Genomic DNA, 17,147 nt, shown 5'->3' with positions numbered 1-17,147 from the left:
CCATATGATCTGGAGCTGCCCCCGATTGCATACATTTTGAGACAAAGTGACTGATGGGCTAAATGCCACACTGAGACGCTCCCTTCCGTGCTGCTTGGAGACCTGTAAATTGGGGTTGTTTGCGAGACCACACAGACAAAGTGGGCGCTAGATTTGTAGACCTGGCTCTGGTGTTGTCCAAATGGGAAATAGTGATGGCCTGGAAATCAATTACCGGTCTGGGGGTGAAGACCTGGAAAGCGGGTGTGACTGAATGGGCAAGAGCAGAGGAGAGGGACCTGCTTCAAGAGGATACTAGAGGGGCACGATGGCGCAAAATTGTAGGGCTGTGGATTGAAATTCTTAGGGCTTGGGAGCATCCAGTGGGAGAACTGGGTGAGGATGCCGAGTACTACTCAGGACTGACCAAGGGAGGTGAGGTGGACCCCCCACAGGGATCCACTGGGTGATGATGTCACACACCATGTTAACCCCTTCCCTGCTCATGACGGAACCACGCCATCATCAGCCACGGGCGGAGTGTGCTCATGACAGCGTGGTTCCGTCATGCTGCGGCCGCTCCGCCACATGCGGCACTGATTCCCCGCCTGTGCGGGCAAATTAGTGAGTGGGCCGGGTCTTGACGGAACCACGCCCTTATGAGTACAGCTCGCCCGTGACTCATGATGGCGTGGTTCCGTCACGAGCATGGCGGCGCCGCGCTCACTCCCCACCCTGCCAGCGCCGCGGCGGAATTAGCGCCACGGCCAAGGAGCTAAGGGCCCTTCCATCAGCGCTGACATCGCCCTCTAGTGATTGGGTTATGGCTAGATCCTACCTCACCTCTTGACTTGTTGTAAGAGCTCAGTCCCCACTGATAAAGTCCCTTATCGATAGCCCGGAGGCGGTTGTCAGTTCCTTTTTCTCCCCCCTCATCCCCGCTGGCCACATTTGAGAATAGGCTTTAATTGCAACAGCAGTTGGGAGCAAATGTTTACCTGAGTTTGCAACCCTGTGCTCCTTTACTTTGTTTTTTCTCATTTCTTTCTTGTATTTTTGGACATTTATCAGACGTCACAATTATCCTCTCTTTATTTCTCTCCTATGTCGCCATTCACCTGGATGGACAGTCCAGTCTTGATACCCAACAGGTTGAAGAGTGTATGTTTATTGTACATGGAGCTTTTTATTGCTCACCATTGCATCCTGGGCATCTGAAGATTGTAATGCTTTGATTAACGCTGTTATTTTCTGGGACTGGCTACGCCCTCGGTGCCTATTATAAATGGCAATTAACTGATGTTAAAAAAAAAAAAAACGTGTGTTCAAACAGGTTCGGTTACAAGAAGCCAGGTACAGCTTTTGCCTGGAGGAAAAGGGAGGGGCTGGGAGGGCATTAAATAGTCCTGCGACATCACAATCCACCTCACTTCCAGACAGTGCCAGCCGCCAGCTCCTTCTTCCCCCGGCTTGTGGTTGAGGTAAGGTTCATGCCAGCTGTCAGGAGTCTCTGCTGGGCGCCATTACAAGGAGGCTGGGTGTGTGCGGGGGCACCTTGTGGCTGGACACGTTGTTTATGGCCAATATTCACGGGTCTGGCCTATACGCCTATTTGTGGCAGGAACAGGGAATGAGATTGGGGCCAATTTGTACTATCAGTGCGCGTCATCCTCATTCCGGAACAAACCTGCTGAAAGCGGGAAGCGCGCTGCCAGGAGCGGGCATTCTGTGCCTCCCTCATGCCACGCAGAGCGGTTTTAAGACATGGCCAACATGGGCCCTCGCTCAGGTTCCCGCCTTGCAAGGGCCCCTGTGAGAGTGAACCTCTCTCTCTTTGACTCTGTCTATTTTTTCTTCGATCGAAACCTCTCTGCCTCTTAGCCTACCTCTTTGAATGACTCTGTCTACGCAGTGTCACATTTAGGATTTTTGTGTCCCAGGCAATATTATTTGTTGTAATTTTTTTATGTACATATTTGGCACCATTTGGGCCAAAGTTGGAAGTTAATGGGTAATACATTTCAAAGCTGTTCTGTACAGGGGTCCCAAAATATATTTTCCAAGGGTCCCCGAAATTTTTAAGATTACACTGATGCCATGAAAGGGGGCTGGAAAGCGCCTGGACGCCAAAGCCAGGCGCTGCCTGAAGCCTGCGCGCGCTGTGATTTACTGCCACATTTACCAGCTGGTAAAATCAGTTCCCCTGTTTACACACCTGGAAATCCTTAAGCGGGAACACCTGGCCGGGTATAATTGGGCGCAGCAGGACACTACCCAGGAATACCCTCTACCAAACTTATAATTAGAGGCTTCGGGGTCTGTTCTGGGGGACGACAGTGTGGTTGACCAGGTGACTTCATAAGTGCATTAATGAGAACGTTGAATTTTCAGAACACCCGGAACATTGAATTGTCATTGCCGTCCAATGGATACATGGGTCAGGGTTCTATTCTAAGCAGGAGGCTTCTTTGGAATTATAAAATGTCAACAGTACATTCGCAGGCGAGACAAACCGATGGCTGTATGCACTCGGGGGCATTATTTCCTAGTCCTGGGCTTTTCATTCATATCAAGGTGCACTCTCGGAGCTCTGCAGAAGTTTTCTACCGGTGTCCAAACCATGGACGCTCCCCTTATGTCCGCCTCCCTTAAAATTGGAGTAGTGTAGAACTATTGTAAAATAATTGAAAACCGTATCATTTACTATTCCAACACTGTCATTGGCTATTTGGGGAAAGAGCATTGTTGGATGCCTTCCGAGTGGAAGAATGAAATGAAGGCATGGTTAAGCGAATTCATAAGCTTACTAAAGCTATGGGGGTGTGGAAGGATGGGTTCACTAAAGCTGTAGGGCGTGGAAGGATGGGCTCACTAAAGCTGGTATTGTATTGTATTGTATTGTAATTGCATTTATATAGCGCTTACTACCCCTGACAAGGCGTCAAAGCGTTTTTCAGTGGGTAGCACGCTACTCCGGGACATAGAGGATTAGTGTTGAATTAGTATAGTGAAACATGCAAGTACATTTTAAGTGGTGGATAGGTTAGTCAGTTATTTGGATTTGGAATGATAGCAGAAGGATAGAGTAGGTCAAAGGTTTGTATTTATTTATTCGCTCGCTTGTTGAGGCATGCTATTCAGGGAGCCTATAAAGGATTAGTGGTGAATTAATAAGGTGAAATATGAGGTGATTTCAGTGGTGGATAATAGTTTGTTACTTGGAGTGAGAAGGATAGCGGATGTATAAAAGCGTTAGAAAGATTTGCATTCATATATCACTTGTTACCCCTGATGGGCGTTGAAGCGCTTTTCTGGCGAGTAGCACGCTACTCCGGAACCCATAAAGGATTAGTGTTGAAAATGAGTATAGTATAAATATGAAGTAATTTGAGTAGTAGATATGTTATTCAGTTATTTGGGCAGTATATTAGTATAGTTGAATATGGAATTTGAGAAGTGAACATGTTAGTCTGTTAATTTTGGTTGAAAAAGGATAGTGGAGGGATAAAAGAGTGAAGGATTTTTTTTTTTTAAGTCTTAGCAGTAGGAAGAGGCTTTTGGATGAGTAAAAAGGAGTTTTGGAGGGAAGGAGTCAGAGGGGAGAGTTTAGAAAAAGGGCAGCATTTCTGGCACTAGTCACGACCAGTTTCGAACAGGCTCAAACAGGCAACTACCCTTGTCCTCTCCGCCCTTAACAGGCTCAAACAGGCAACTACCCTTGTCCTCTCCGCCCTTAACAGGCTCAAACAGGCAACTACCCTTGTCCTCTCCGCCCTTAACAGGCTCAAACAGTCAACTACCCTTGTCCTCTCCGCCCTTAGCCTCAACGCCCGGGCTGAGACGCCCTAAGCCTGGCCTTTTTTGTAGCCCTAGTAATCAAGTGACCCCTTCAGCCAATGGGAATCCTAGCCCTAACACTATCCAATCACAACACTAGCCCTAACATCTAGAACCAATAGGAGACCAGGACCTTGGAGCCAATCTTAGCCCTAGCTAAAGCACCCAATCAGTTAAAAAACCCTGATCTCTACATCCAATGAAGGCCTTAGCCCTACCACTAGTCTCAACCCAAGTCCAAGCAGCCAATGGTACAGGTAGCCCTAGTCCCTACTTCCAATAGAAAGCCTAACCCTACTCTTACTCCCACAACTGGTCCAACAACCAATCACACCAGAAGCCCTAAATAGCTACTTCCAATTAAAGGTATAACCCTAGCCCTAGTCCCAACCTACTCCCAACAACCAATAACATAGGAAGCCCTAGTCCCTACTTCCAATAAAAATCCTAACCCTAGCCCAAGTCCCAACCCTGCAATGATTGAATCACAGACCGAGAAACCAATCAGAACCCTCAAATACCCAACCAATGAGGACATTAACCCTAACCCACTAGAAACACCAGATACAGCCACCAATCAGTGTACACATGTGCCAACCACTAGCACACAATATAAGGTCCCAGCAACCTCAGACAAGGTTTGCTGGCCAGGGAGTTGGAAGCTGCTTGCTCCTGTTCAGAATCTCCTAGGAGATAGACAGGCTCAATCCACAACTTTGGACTTCTGCAGGTAAAGGCTTCACTAACTCGAAATCTAACAATACTGTTTGAATAAAGCTTTACTCCCCCTGCTGGCCAAAACACGAAGTGCACAGGCCCCAGTAAATAGTTTCAACAGCTCACAGAAGCACCCTCTGATGTAGAAAATCCCTGTTGCTGTGGGGGTGTGTGGGGGGGATGGGGGAGGCAGGGGGCTGGCCTCACTGGCTTGTGAACACAAAATGGTGGCTGGGGGTGCACTGTTTGAGCACAGCACAGAGCAAAGGAGAAATTTGGAGGGAAAACAGATTTGTCACCAAGGAATGAGAGGGACAAACTACAGAGGTTGGACTGCAAATCCCACAATTCAACACACTAAATGAAGGCAATCATGGGCAGGAAAAAACACACATTTAAAACACAGCACAGGTGATAAAATATGCAATTACAGGCAGGCTAAAACTACAATTTTTAACTGTAATAACCACAGGCATAGACAGTAAACACAGAAAGTGAAAATCGTTTTTTAAACAACTTTTTGCCTTGGGAAGAGACAGCACTAGTCTGTCTCCGTACCACTTCCCGGACTCTGCTCACTGCAATCTGGGGCACATGTAGGCTGCAACTCACAAGATGGAGGAGAATGATTTGGGGTGCACCCAGCAAGGCCTTAAGGGGCCAGGGCAGGTGTGAGAGGAGGGCTCAGACTTGCCTGGTAGCTGAATAGACAATGGTCTGCTGGCCTGGGGGTGGGATCTGGGCAGCTGCTTGCTCCTGTTCAGAATCCACGACTTTGGACTTCTGCAGGTAAAGGCTTCACTAACTAGAAATCTAACAATACTGTTTGAATAAAGCTTTACTCCCCCTGCTGGCCACAAAACGAAGTGCACAGGCCCCAGTAAATACAGTTTCAACAGCTCACAGAAGCACCCTCTGATGTAGAAAATCCCTGTTGCTGGGGGGAGGCAAAATGGTGGCTGGGGGTGCACTGTTTGGTTTGAGCACACAGGCCTAAGCACAGAGCAAAGGAGGAGAAATTTGGAGGGAAAACAGATTTGTCACCAAGGAATGAGAGGGACAGACTACAGAGGTTGGACTGCAAATCCCACAATTCAACACACTAAATGAAGGCAATCCTGGGCAGGGAAAACCACACATTTAAAACACAACACAGGTGATAAAATATGCAATTACAGGCAGGCTAAAACTACAATATTTAACTGTAACAACCACAGGCATAGACAGTAAACACAGAAAGTGAAAATCGTTTTTTGAACAACTTTTTGCCTTGGAAAGAGACAGCAATAGTCTGTCTCCTTACCACTTCCTGGACTCTGCTCACTGCAATCTGGAAGGATGGGCTCACTAAAGCTGGTAGAGTGTGGAAGGATGGGCTCACTAAAGCTGGTAGGGCATGGAAGGGTGGGCTCACTAAAGCTGGTAGGGCGTGGAAGGATGGGCTCACTAAAGCTGTAGGGCGCAGAAGGATGGGGACACTAAAGCTGTAAGGCGTGTAAGGATGGGCTCACTAAAGCTGGTAGAGCCTGGAAGGATGGGCTTACTAAAGCTGGTGGATGTGGAAGGATGGGCTCACTAAAGCTGTAGGGCGTGGAAGGATGGGCTCACTAAAGATGGTAGAGCCTGGAAGGATAGGCTCACTGAAGCTGCTAGGGCGTGTAAGGATGAGCTCACTAAAGCTGGTAGAGCCTGGAAGGATGGGCTTACTAAAGCTGGTGGGCGTGGAAGGATGGGCTCACTAAAGCTGGTAGGGCGTGGAAGGATGGGCTCACTAAAGCTGATAGGGCATGGAAGGATGGGCTCACTAAAACTGGTGGGGCGTGGAAGGATGGGCTCACTAAAGCTGCTAGGACGTGGAAGGATGGGCTCACTAAAGCTGGTAGAGCATGGAAGGATGGGCTTACTAAAGCTGGTAGGGCATGGAAGGGTGGGCTCACTAAAGCTGTGGGGCGTGGAAGGATGGGCTCACTAAAGCTGGTGGGGTGTGGGAGGATGGGCTCACTAAAGCTGGTAGGGGCTGGAAGGATGGGCTTACTAAAGCTGGTAGGGCGTGGAAGGACGGGCTCACTAAAGCTGGTAGGGCGTGGAAGTATGGGCTCACTAAAGCTGGTAGGGCGTGGAAGGATGGGCTCACTAAAGCTGTAAGGCGTGTAAGGATGGGCTCACTAAAGCTGGTAGGGCATTGAAGGATGGGCTCACTAAAGCTGTAGAGCGTGGAAGGATGGGCTCACTAAAGCTGTAGGGCGTGGAAGGATGGGCTCATTAAAGCTGGTAGGGTTTGGAAGGATGGGCTCACTAAAGCTGTAAGGCGTGTAAGGATGGGCTCAATAAAGCTGGTAGGGCATGGAAGGATGGGCTCTCTAAAGCTGTAGAGCGTGGAAGGATGGGCTCACTAAAGCTGGTAGGGCGTGGAAGGATGGGCTCACTAAAGCTATAAGGCGTGTAAGGATGGGCTCACTAAAGCTGTTAGGACATGGAAGGATGGGCTCACTAAAGCTGTAGAGCGTGGAAGGATGGGCTCACTAAAGCTGGTAGAGCATGGAAGGGTGGGCTCACTAAAGCTGGTAGGGCATGGAAGGGTGGGCTCACTAAAGCTGGTAGGGTATGGAAGGATGGGCTTACTAAATCTGGTGGGGCGTGGAAGGATGGGCTCACTAAAGCTGCTAGGATGTGGAAGGATGGGCTCACTAAAACTGGTAGGGCATGGAAGGGTGGGCTCACTAAAGCTGGTAGGGTGTGGAAGGATGGGCTCACTAAAGCTGGTGAGGCGTGGAAGGATGGGCTCACTAAAGCTGCTAGGACATGGAAGGATGGGCTTACTAAAGCTGGTAGGGCATGGAAGGATGGGCTCACTAAAGCTGTGGGGCGTGGAAGGATGGGCTCACTAAAGCTGGTGGGGCATGGAAGGAGGGGCTCACTAAAGCTGGTAGGGCCTGGAAGGATGGGCTTACTAAAGCTCGTAAGGTGTGGAAGGATGGGCTCACTAAAGCTCTAGGGCATGGTAGGATGGGCTCACTAAAGCTGATAGGGCGTGAAAGGATCGGCTCACTAAAGATGGTAGGGTGTGGAAGGATGGGCTCACTAAAGCTGATAGGGTGTGGAAGGATGGGCACACTAAAGCTGGTAGGGCATGGAAGGATGGGGTCACTAAAGCTGGTGGGGCGTGGAAGGATGGGCTCACTAATACTGTAGGGCATGGTAGGATTGGCTCAATAAAGCTGGTAGGGTGTGGAAGGATGGGCTCACTAAAGCTGTAGGGCATGGAAGGATGGGCTCACTAGAGCTGGTATGGCATGGAAGGATGGGCTCACTAAAGCTGTAGGGTAAGGAAGGATGAGCTCACTAAAGCTGGTAGGGTGTGGAAGGATGAGCTCACTGAAGCTGGTAGGGCGTGGAAGGATGGGCTCACTAAAGCTGGTAGGGCGTGGAAGGATGGGCTCACAAAGCTGGTCGGGTGTGGAAGGATGGGCTCACTAAAGCTTGTAGGGCGGGGAAGGATGGGCTCACTAAAGCTGGTTGGGCGTGTAAGGATGGGCTCACTAAAGCTGTAGGGCGTGAAAGGATGGGCTCACTAAAACTGGTAGGATGTTGATGGATGGGCTCACTAAAACTGGTAGGGTGTGGAAGGATGGGCTCACTAAAGCTGGTAGGGTGTGGAAGGATGGGCTCACTAAAGCTGGTTGGGTGTGTAAGGATGGGCTCACTAAAGCTGTAGGGTGTGAAAGGATGGGCTCACTAAAGCTGTAGTGGGTGGAAGGATGGGCTCACTAAAGCTGAAGGGTGTGAAAGGATGGGCTCACTAAAGCTGTAGTGGGTGGAAGGATGGGATCACTAAAGCTGGTAGGGCGTGGCAGGATGGGGTTACTCAAGCTGGTAGGCATGGAAGGATGGGCTCACTAAAGCTGTAGGGCGTGAAAGGTTGAGCTCACTAAAGCAGGTAGGGCGTGGAAGGATGGGGTCACCAAAACTGGTAGGGTGTGGAAGGATGGGCTCACTAAAGCTGGTAGGGCATGAAAGGATGGGGTCACTAAAGCTGGTGGGTCATGGCAGAATGGGGTTACTAAAGCTGTGGGGCGTGAAAGGTTGAGCTCACTAAAGCAGGTAGGGCGTGGAAGGATGGGGTCACTAAAGCTGTAGGGCGTGAAAGGTTGAGCTCACTAAAGCAGGTAGGGCGTGGAAGGATGGGGTCACTAAAGCTGGTAGGGCGTGGAAGGATGGGTTCACTAAAGCTGTGGGGTGTGGAAGGATGGGCTCACTAAAGCTGGTAGGGCGTGGAAGGATGGGCTCCCTAAAGCTGTAGGGCGCGGAAGGATGGGCTCACTAAAGCTGTAAGGCGTGTAAGGATGGGCTCACTAAAGCTGGTAGAGCCTGGAAGGATGGGCTTACTAAAGCTGGTTGGTGTGGAAGGATGGGCTCACTAAAGCTGTAGGGTGTGGAAGGATGGGCTCACTAAAGCTGGTAGGGCTTGGAAGGATGGGCTCACTACAGCTGGTAGGGCGTGGAAGGATGGGCTCACTAAAGCTGGTAGAGCACGGAAGGATGGGCTTAATAAAGCTGGTAGGGCATGGAAGGGTGGGCTCACTAAAGCTGGTAGGGCATGGAAGGCTGAGCTCACTAAAGCTGGTAGGGTGTAAAAGGATGGGCTCACTAAAGCTGGTGGGGTGTGGAAGGATGGGCTCACTAAACTGCTAGGACGTGGAAGGATGGGCTCACTAAAGCTGGTAGAGCATGGAAGGATGGGCTTACTAAAGCTGTTAGGGCATGGAAGGGTGGGCTCACTAAAGCTGGTAGGGCATGGAAGGGTGGGCTCACTAAAGCTGTGGGGCGTGGAAGGATGGGCTCACTAAATCTGGTAGGGCATGGAAGGATGGGGTCACTAAAGCTGGTGGGGCGTGGAAGGATAGGCTTACTAAAGCTGGTAGGGCATGGAAGGGTGGGCTCACTAAAGCTGTGGGGCGTGGAAGGATGGGCTCACTAAAGCTGGTAGGGCGTGGAAGGATGGGCTCACTAAAGCTGTAGGGTAAGGAAGGATGAGCTCACTGAAGCCGGTAGGGCGTGGAAGGATGGGCTCACTAAAGCTGGTAGGGCGTGGAAGGATGGGCTCACTAAAGCTGGTAGGGTGTGGAAGGATGGGCTCACTAAAGCTGGTAGGGCGTGGAAGGATGGGTTCACTAAAGCTGGTTGGGCGTGTAAGGATGGGCTCACTAAAGCTGTAGGGCGTGAAAGGATGGGCTCACTAAAACTGGTAGGATGTGGAAGGATGGGCTCACTAAAACTGGTAGGGTGTGGATGGATGGGCTCACTAAAGCTGGTGGGGCGTGGAAGGATGGTCTCACTAAAGCTGGTTGGGCGTGTAAGGATGGGCTCACTAAAGCTGTAGGGCGTGAAAGGATGGGCTCACTAAAGCTGTAGTGGGTGGAAGGATGGGCTCACTAAAGCTGTAGGGTGTGAAAGAATGGGCACACTAAAGCTGTAGTGGGTGGAAGGATGGGCTCACTAAAGCTGGTAGGGCTTGGCATGATGGGGTTACTAAAGCTGGTAGGCATGGAAGGATGGGCTCACTAAAGCTGTAGGGTGTGAAAGGTTGAGCTCACTAAAGCAGGTAGGGTGTGGAAGGATGGGGTCACTAAAGCAGGTAGGGCGTGGAAGGATGGGGTCACTAAAGCTGGTAGGGCGTGGAAGGATGGGGTCACTAAAGCTGGTGGGGCATGGCAGGATGGGGTTACTGAAGCTGGTAGGCATGGAAGGATGGGCTCACTAAAGCTGTAGGGCGTGAAAGGTTGAGCTCACTAAAGCAGGTAGGGCGTGGAAGGATGGGGTCACTAAATCTGGTAGGGCGTGGAAGAATGGGGGTCACTAAAGCTGGTAGGGTGTGGAAGGACAGGCTCACTAAAGCTGGTAGGCATGGAAGGATGGGCTCACTAAAGCTGGTAGGCATGGAAGGATGGGCTCACTAAAGCTGGTAGGCATGGAAGGATGGGCTCATTAAAGCTGTAGTGGGCGGAAGGATGGGCTCACTAAAACTGGGAGGGCATGGGAGGATGGGCTCACTAAAGCTGGTACGCATGGAAGGATGGACTCACTAAAGCTGGTAGGCATGGAAGGATGGGCTCACTAAAGCTGGTAGGGCGCGAAAGGATGGGCTCACTAAAGCTGGTAGGGCATGGGAGGATGGGCTCACTAAAGCTGGTAGGGCGCGAAAGGATGGGCTCACTAAAGCTGGTAGGCATGGAAGGATGGGCTCACTAAAGCTGGTAGAATATGAAAGGATGGGCTCATTAAAGCTGGTGGGGCACGGAAGAATGGGCTCACTAAAGCTGGTAGAATATGAAAGGATGGGCTCATTAAAGCTGGTAGGGTGTCGAAGGGTGGCTCACTAAAGCTGATAGGGTGTGGAAGGATGGGATTACTAAAGCAGGCAGGGCGTGGAAGGGTGGGCTCACTAAATCTGGTAGGCATGGAAGGATGGGCTCACTAAAGCTGGTAGAATACGGAAGGATGGGCTCACTAAAGCTGGTAGGGCGTGGAAGGGTAAGCTCATTAAAGGTGGTAGAGTGTGGGACAATGGGCTCACTAAAGCTGTGGAGCGTGGAAGGTTGGCCTCACTAAAGCTGTGGGGCGTGGAAGGTTGGCCTCACTAAAGCTGGTAGGATGGGCAATGGTGGGCTCACTAAAGCTGGCATGGCTTGGAAGGATGAGCACTTTGCAATGCTTATTTTTTCATAGACCCTATACTTACCTTATACTCACATGTAAAACACATATGCCTGTACAACGAAATTTGTGTAAAGGCATATGCGTTATAATGGCATTGCAGTATGATGGTACTTGCGTGGTGATAGCATGCGTTCTAATGGTATGCGTTGTAGTGAATTCATTGTAATAGCTGTTTCCCACCGCCAGCAGCTCACAGCTCTCTCTAGTCTCTTACTTCTAAGGTTTGAGCAGCTCTGTGCTCTGTAGTCCCGGAAGGAACTTATAATGCAGAATTAACAACACAACACTCCCAGGCCAAGAGCTTACTTGCATAAGTCTCTTTTAACAACCCTTCTAACACACCCATGTTCCAGGTGATGTTGTTAAACCAAATGTTACTTATCTGGTGCACCTTGACGAAACTCAACCTGGAGACTTTGATCAGGTATACTGACCTCTGATCTGTAGTAGGGGCTTTAGGAGACTGGGCTGTGTTGACCGGCAGAAATGTGATTCCCTCAGATCAGACTTAAATAAATAAACAATGGCGGGAGCAAGATCACACAAAGACAGTAAATCTTGGAGGAGGCAGATGAAATGGAGCTACAGTTTGTGGGGCAAGACCATGTTTTCACATGGAATCATCCAAATGTACTCTTGTTTTTTGTATCGTGGGCATGTTACATCTTGGTTTAGTGACTGGTAATTCAAGAAGGGGGTGGCGGGTGGGCTACCCATCCACACACATACTCAAACTCACCCACCTACATGCACACTCACTCATACCATCCATTCACAAGTGCACACACATACATCCACCAGTAGCAAGCACATACGCACACACTAATTCACAGCACGTACACACACAACTACACACACATACACACATCATGCATGCACCAAACATTAAATAAAACTTGCCTGGAGTGGTCATCTCAGATGGTGAGAGGGAATGCTTGGTGGGTCCTGGAGGATTAGGACTGCCATCTATTGGTCAGCCAATGAGAGGAGGCAGCAGTCCTTACTCGTCATAGTGTGGGATGGGGTCAGCAAGACTGCTCACCCCACCCAACTCTGTGATGAGGTGTCACTGATGGACAGTCAGCCCTGGGCACTTCAGGGCTTAGAACTACACTGCTCAGGTCAGAGTATACCTGTAACACATCCCCTCCTCATGAGGGGGAGATCCTCCAAGTACTTTTCCATGATGAGGTGGTCCAGAGACATTTTAAGGCACAGGTAAAGTGGGCAATTGCTGGGGGCCCTGAACCTCCAAAGGGCTCCCTGGAAAAGTAATCTTTCCCTCTTTGACCTCTATCTAATCTATTTCTCTATCTAAACCTCTCTCTCTTTCTGCCTATCTCTTAACTTTGAATCTGTCTCTCTACCCCTGTAATTTTAAGGGTTTTTGGGGTCCCAGAAAATATATATTTCTATTGTTTTTGTGCCTACCGGGGCTCCCAAAATATGTCTTACCCGGGGACCCCAAAACCATAACATGACACTGAGGAGGTCGCGCCCACAGGGTTGTAAAATCTTTGGCCCCGCAAAGTCCAGCTCAGGCAGCCAGGTGCCTGGGCATTTGCCGCATGTACAGTGCCTGGATGCCTGACCTGACATGAAGAATGTCTGTCAGACTGACCTTTGCTCAGACTGACAGACACTCTTTATATATGAAAAAAAGGTATGTGGCTGAAACCCCTCTGCCCTAATGGGCGGGCCTCTACTACTTTGGGGAAGCCCACAAGAAGAAACAAATCATACAGGAATCAAAATAAAAGAACTGTGTTTGACACTGACAAATAGACATAGGCAGAAGCTGTCTTCTGCTCTTGTAAAGCGAAACTGCTTAATTTTCTTTTTGGCTATAATTTCCCGAAGCAAAATTTGCAAAATAATGATTTAAATTAAAAAGAGGATTGTCTGTCTCTTGCTTGACTTTTTACACAAACAAGTCTTGTATGATCCAGACAGGAAACTTGGGCATGTAGATCATCCTGCTAGGATACATTTTGTGCAAACCAGTCTCCTTCCAGCAAAACATACATGAAATTTCACGTAACATGCAATATGTCAATTTCACTGAAGTAATTACAATTTTGCCCAGGCCAGGCCTATTTGGAGCTCACCAGTCATCAAGAGGAGTTATGCCAGAGGGTGGGAGGGGGCTGTAGATAGTTCTCACTTAATGGTCAGAGGGTCATTACTGTTTCATAAATACAGTATTTGCCATTTTAAATCCTAAACTCTGACTGCAGTATTACTTTCTTCACAGATCGAAGCACCAGTTATAATGACTCTGGAACAGCTCTGTGGGGCCATGCTCCAGACCTTCAAAACATACTCTGGAGCAGATGGCAAGAGTGGTGAACTCAGCCAGCAAGAGCTGCAAAGTCTTGTGAAGAAAGAGTTCCCATCTTTGTGTGTGAGTACATTGTGGAATGAAGATTGACTATAGCAGGGATTTTCTTCCCCCCTTTTTATAGATATGACATGCACAACCCATCTGTACTTTGTTTCGCTCAAAGCTTCTTGTAATTATCCACCTGGTTCCTCTTAACGTCCCAGGTTTTGTGCTGCAATAGTCACTTTATTCCACTTTACGCCAGTTTCTGATGCTTTCTTGACCTCTCCACTGTCTACCCAGAACGATTGTGGATGTACACTTTAGAACAAAGGTTTCCTTGAAAGAATAAAGCTGATAAATTTGGGACCGGTGTCACTATAGAGATTATATTGTGCTTGGCTCCCTGCCTAATGCTCTCCTTTTCAACAATTAAGCAATAATTCAACCCGAATTTCATCATGAAGATGAATGGCGTCCCTTGTGGTTTAATGATAGTACAGAAGTTACGCATCACAGCTGGAAAGGTATAACCATAGTCTGATTTAGAAATAGCCTTTCACATCTAGGTCTTCTACAAGGCCTAAAGAGCAGCCCAATGGCCAGCTCCCAAATGACCCCACTAGGAGTGCCTTTGGAAACCACACCCTGAGTGTAGGTGCAAATCACAGAAAGAAGGAAGAAGGAAGACAATCCTGGCTAAAATAGCATTCCAGGACATCCACTCCTGAGCTAGCCCTAAAAGTGGAGAACTCCTTTCTCCAGGATATATGGGCACCATCTATTCAAAGGCCTGTTTCAAACTAGCAACATCGTGGTCTAGTCCTGACTATCAAGAGCGGGGGTGTACTTCCACCACTGATCTTGGATTGGCACAGTGCTTGCTTGGTGCTGTAGCTTGCCACGGCCCAGCAGATTCAGTGTGGGTTGTATGGCATGTCTTGGAACCTTCTACTGGTGCCCATGGGTGAGGTGAAGGCTCCTGGAGGTTATGAGGACCCAGGGAGGTTAAAAGGGGAAGGGGAACATCGTTTACAACGCGGTGTTTCGCCTTTACGACGATGCCATTACAACGCAAGTCGTTACTACGACTTGCGCTGGATGGCGCTGTTGGGCAAGGAATGTTGTAATTTTATATTCCAACACCTTCCCTACTGTTACGTGGACTGGTGTTGGAATATAATATTATAATATTCCAAAATCCGCGCCCTCCAACGCAAGTCGTAACGACTTGCGTTGTAATGCCCGCGTTGTCAAGTACTGCGATCTTTTAGATCGCGTTGTACTGACATACATCCAAAGGGGAAAGAGTCCCCATTAACAAAGCTGGCTCCTGTGCAGGATTGCAGGCTTCCCAGGTAATGCCCATAGTTCAGGACTAATCCACCTTCACATTGTCTATGGGCTTTTACTCTCTCTAGTGAGGGCCTCTGGAAGCATCAGTACACTCAGTGCAGTGCTCTTGTCTGTTTCAGCTGAGCAGGCTCTAGTTTGAGGCTGCTAGTGACTGACAGCAGCAACCCCAAGCACATACCTTTAGGCTTGATCTCTGCCTAGGAGGAAATAAGGTAGACTGTTCAATGAAGCTATTTTTTGATTCCTCGAAAGAGCAGCCACCTAGTAGTCAGTGTGGGTAAATCAACTCCAAGACTGAAATGGGTCCACAGAATCTGCCAGGGTATGGGGCTAATTGACTCTTCCCATCTTAAGGACTGGCCCACCAGTTCAAAACAAATACCTGGACTCAAGGGGCAGAACGTCCCTGTGTCCTGAGTATATTGCCGACTGAGGGAGGGGGGCACGCCTTCCAATCCTTGCTCACAGTGATGGCGTAGAACGGGCTGCAAGTAAGTAATGTACTTCTGCTTCACATTTGTTGAACTTCCTACTGATTGTTGCCTCCTCTTCTGCAGGCCTCAGGGAAAGACGAGAAGGCAGTGGAAGAAGTGATGAAAATGATGGACATGGATTGTGACAAGAAGGTTACCTACCAGGAGTATGCCACGTTTCTGGCTATTCTGAGTATGGTGATGGAAGAAGGAGGTTGTTAAATGTGGCGGTCTGAGTTGAATAAAAAATATTTGTCACACTATTTGTTCATATTTCCTTGTTTTAAAAAGTGTCTGCCTTTGCCCGTGAGGTTGCTACATGGTCAGTAGTTAGGAGAGATATCCTGAAGTGTTTCTTGTTTCCGTAGCGTGCGAGGGAGTGGAAACTACAGTAACACAAGGCGAACAAATTGGGGACCAGGAGTTTACTGTTGTGCTCTGCCGGTTTGGGGCCTCACCAAAGACAATTTTAGATGTATGGGAGAGTTTGTGTTACCAATACTTTAAACAGTGAATATAAGGAGTACTGCAGAGGGAGTGGCTGCCCTGACCTGTTCAGCCATTGGCTTTAGTGTTTTTGTAATGGTTTGCCATTGCTTGGATGAGCTGTCAATCAACCACATGGCGTTTCAGGGAAGGTTATGTTCAGGGGAGTAGGAGACACTAAAATTCTGGGGGGGACAGGGACAACCTTGTGGACTTCCCAGTGACCCTATACAAATCACTGCCCATTAAACAAATACAATTGCATACTTTCGATGTGAAATATTGAGAAAAGCAGGCATGTTGTCACAGTTTGCATGTATGCTTGTTTGTTATTTCATATAGTAATCAGACCAAATGTTAAAAAAACATATATATGAATCTTGCATCTTCATGCATCAAGCAAACAAAGGTCACGGACTTAGGGTGGGGGCGTCGTGTTTGCAAGTGCATTATGGTTTGAAAAATACCTGCTGCTGCATTCCTGGTCTCCGGCAATTTCCAGGCAACAATAAAAATGTGACGATAACTTTGGTGATTAATGTCCTTTATTGAGAGAGATCGGAGGTTTGTCTAGTGGAAGTTTTGACTCTTGGTAAGGTAACCACAGTGGGGTAATATGCCTGCTGCAAAGAACGTGTACCACGTAGATCACGAAATGAATATCATGTAAATAGGTCAGTGAGTTACTGCTTTTGTCTGAGAGATTCTTTTGGTATTTGCAGTTTATAAGTTAAAATCCTAACATAGAACAGTGAGCTATTAACCATCATCAAAGAACTGCACGAAAACGTCAAGGTAGAACATTATGATTTTTCCCCAGTCTTTCCTTATCATAATGTTAGAAAATGGGTTCATTAGGATAGAAATCAATTCTGATTATTAAAGAGAACCACACAACCATGGTGTTATGTTTTAAATTCTGAGTTTGTACTTCTTTAGTGCTGCAAAGCCATCCTCTGCCCTGGGCACTCCCCAACGTTTTGCTGACTGGTACTGGTGGTACCTGACTGACCCTGGCCTCTGCCTGAACAGGCACAGGGACAGTGCTATTCTGAAAGAGATACCTAAAGATACTGTGGAAACATCTACATACACTAGGGTGCACTATGGGTTAGGGTACCCCTATGATTGGCATGGCCTCTCCTATAAGGCCCTAGTACATAATAGGGCAGGGGGATTAGAACTACCTTTAAGTCCCTAGAATATAATAGGGCATGGCAGTTTTGAGGCCGTCAGCCCTTTCGCGTTTGCATGTGTGC

At 48.5% G+C, this 17,147-nt stretch overlaps 1 protein-coding gene across 1 annotated transcript; it reads left to right on the top strand.

Moving 5' to 3' along the window:
- The first annotated feature begins 1,400 nt into the window (after window positions 1-1,400).
- Window positions 1,401-15,665, top strand: LOC144799955 (protein S100-A2-like). The gene is made up of 3 exons (XM_078671588.1): window positions 1,401-1,460; window positions 13,505-13,654; window positions 15,487-15,665. Exons 2-3 carry the CDS (start codon window positions 13,523-13,525, stop codon window positions 15,622-15,624), a joined length of 270 nt encoding a protein of 89 aa, XP_078527714.1. The 5' UTR covers window positions 1,401-1,460; window positions 13,505-13,522; the 3' UTR covers window positions 15,625-15,665.
- The last annotated feature ends 1,482 nt before the right edge of the window (window positions 15,666-17,147 follow it).

Source organism: Lissotriton helveticus, chromosome 12 (assembly GCF_964261635.1).
Source record: "Lissotriton helveticus chromosome 12, aLisHel1.1, whole genome shotgun sequence".
In the NCBI taxonomy this organism is placed as follows: domain Eukaryota; kingdom Metazoa; phylum Chordata; class Amphibia; order Caudata; family Salamandridae; genus Lissotriton; species Lissotriton helveticus.
The sequence above is the reverse complement of the archived record's forward strand: the minus strand, read 5'-3'. Positions and strand labels throughout refer to the sequence as shown.

Excerpts from the sequence above, each read along its gene's own strand:
- LOC144799955 (XM_078671588.1), top strand. The coding sequence starts at position 13,523 with ATGACTCTGGAACAGCTCTGTGGGGCCATGCTCCAGACCTTCAAAACA. Across the intron at positions 13,655-15,486 it reads AAGAGTTCCCATCTTTGTGT|GCCTCAGGGAAAGACGAGAA; the intron begins GTGAGTACATTG and ends CCTCTTCTGCAG.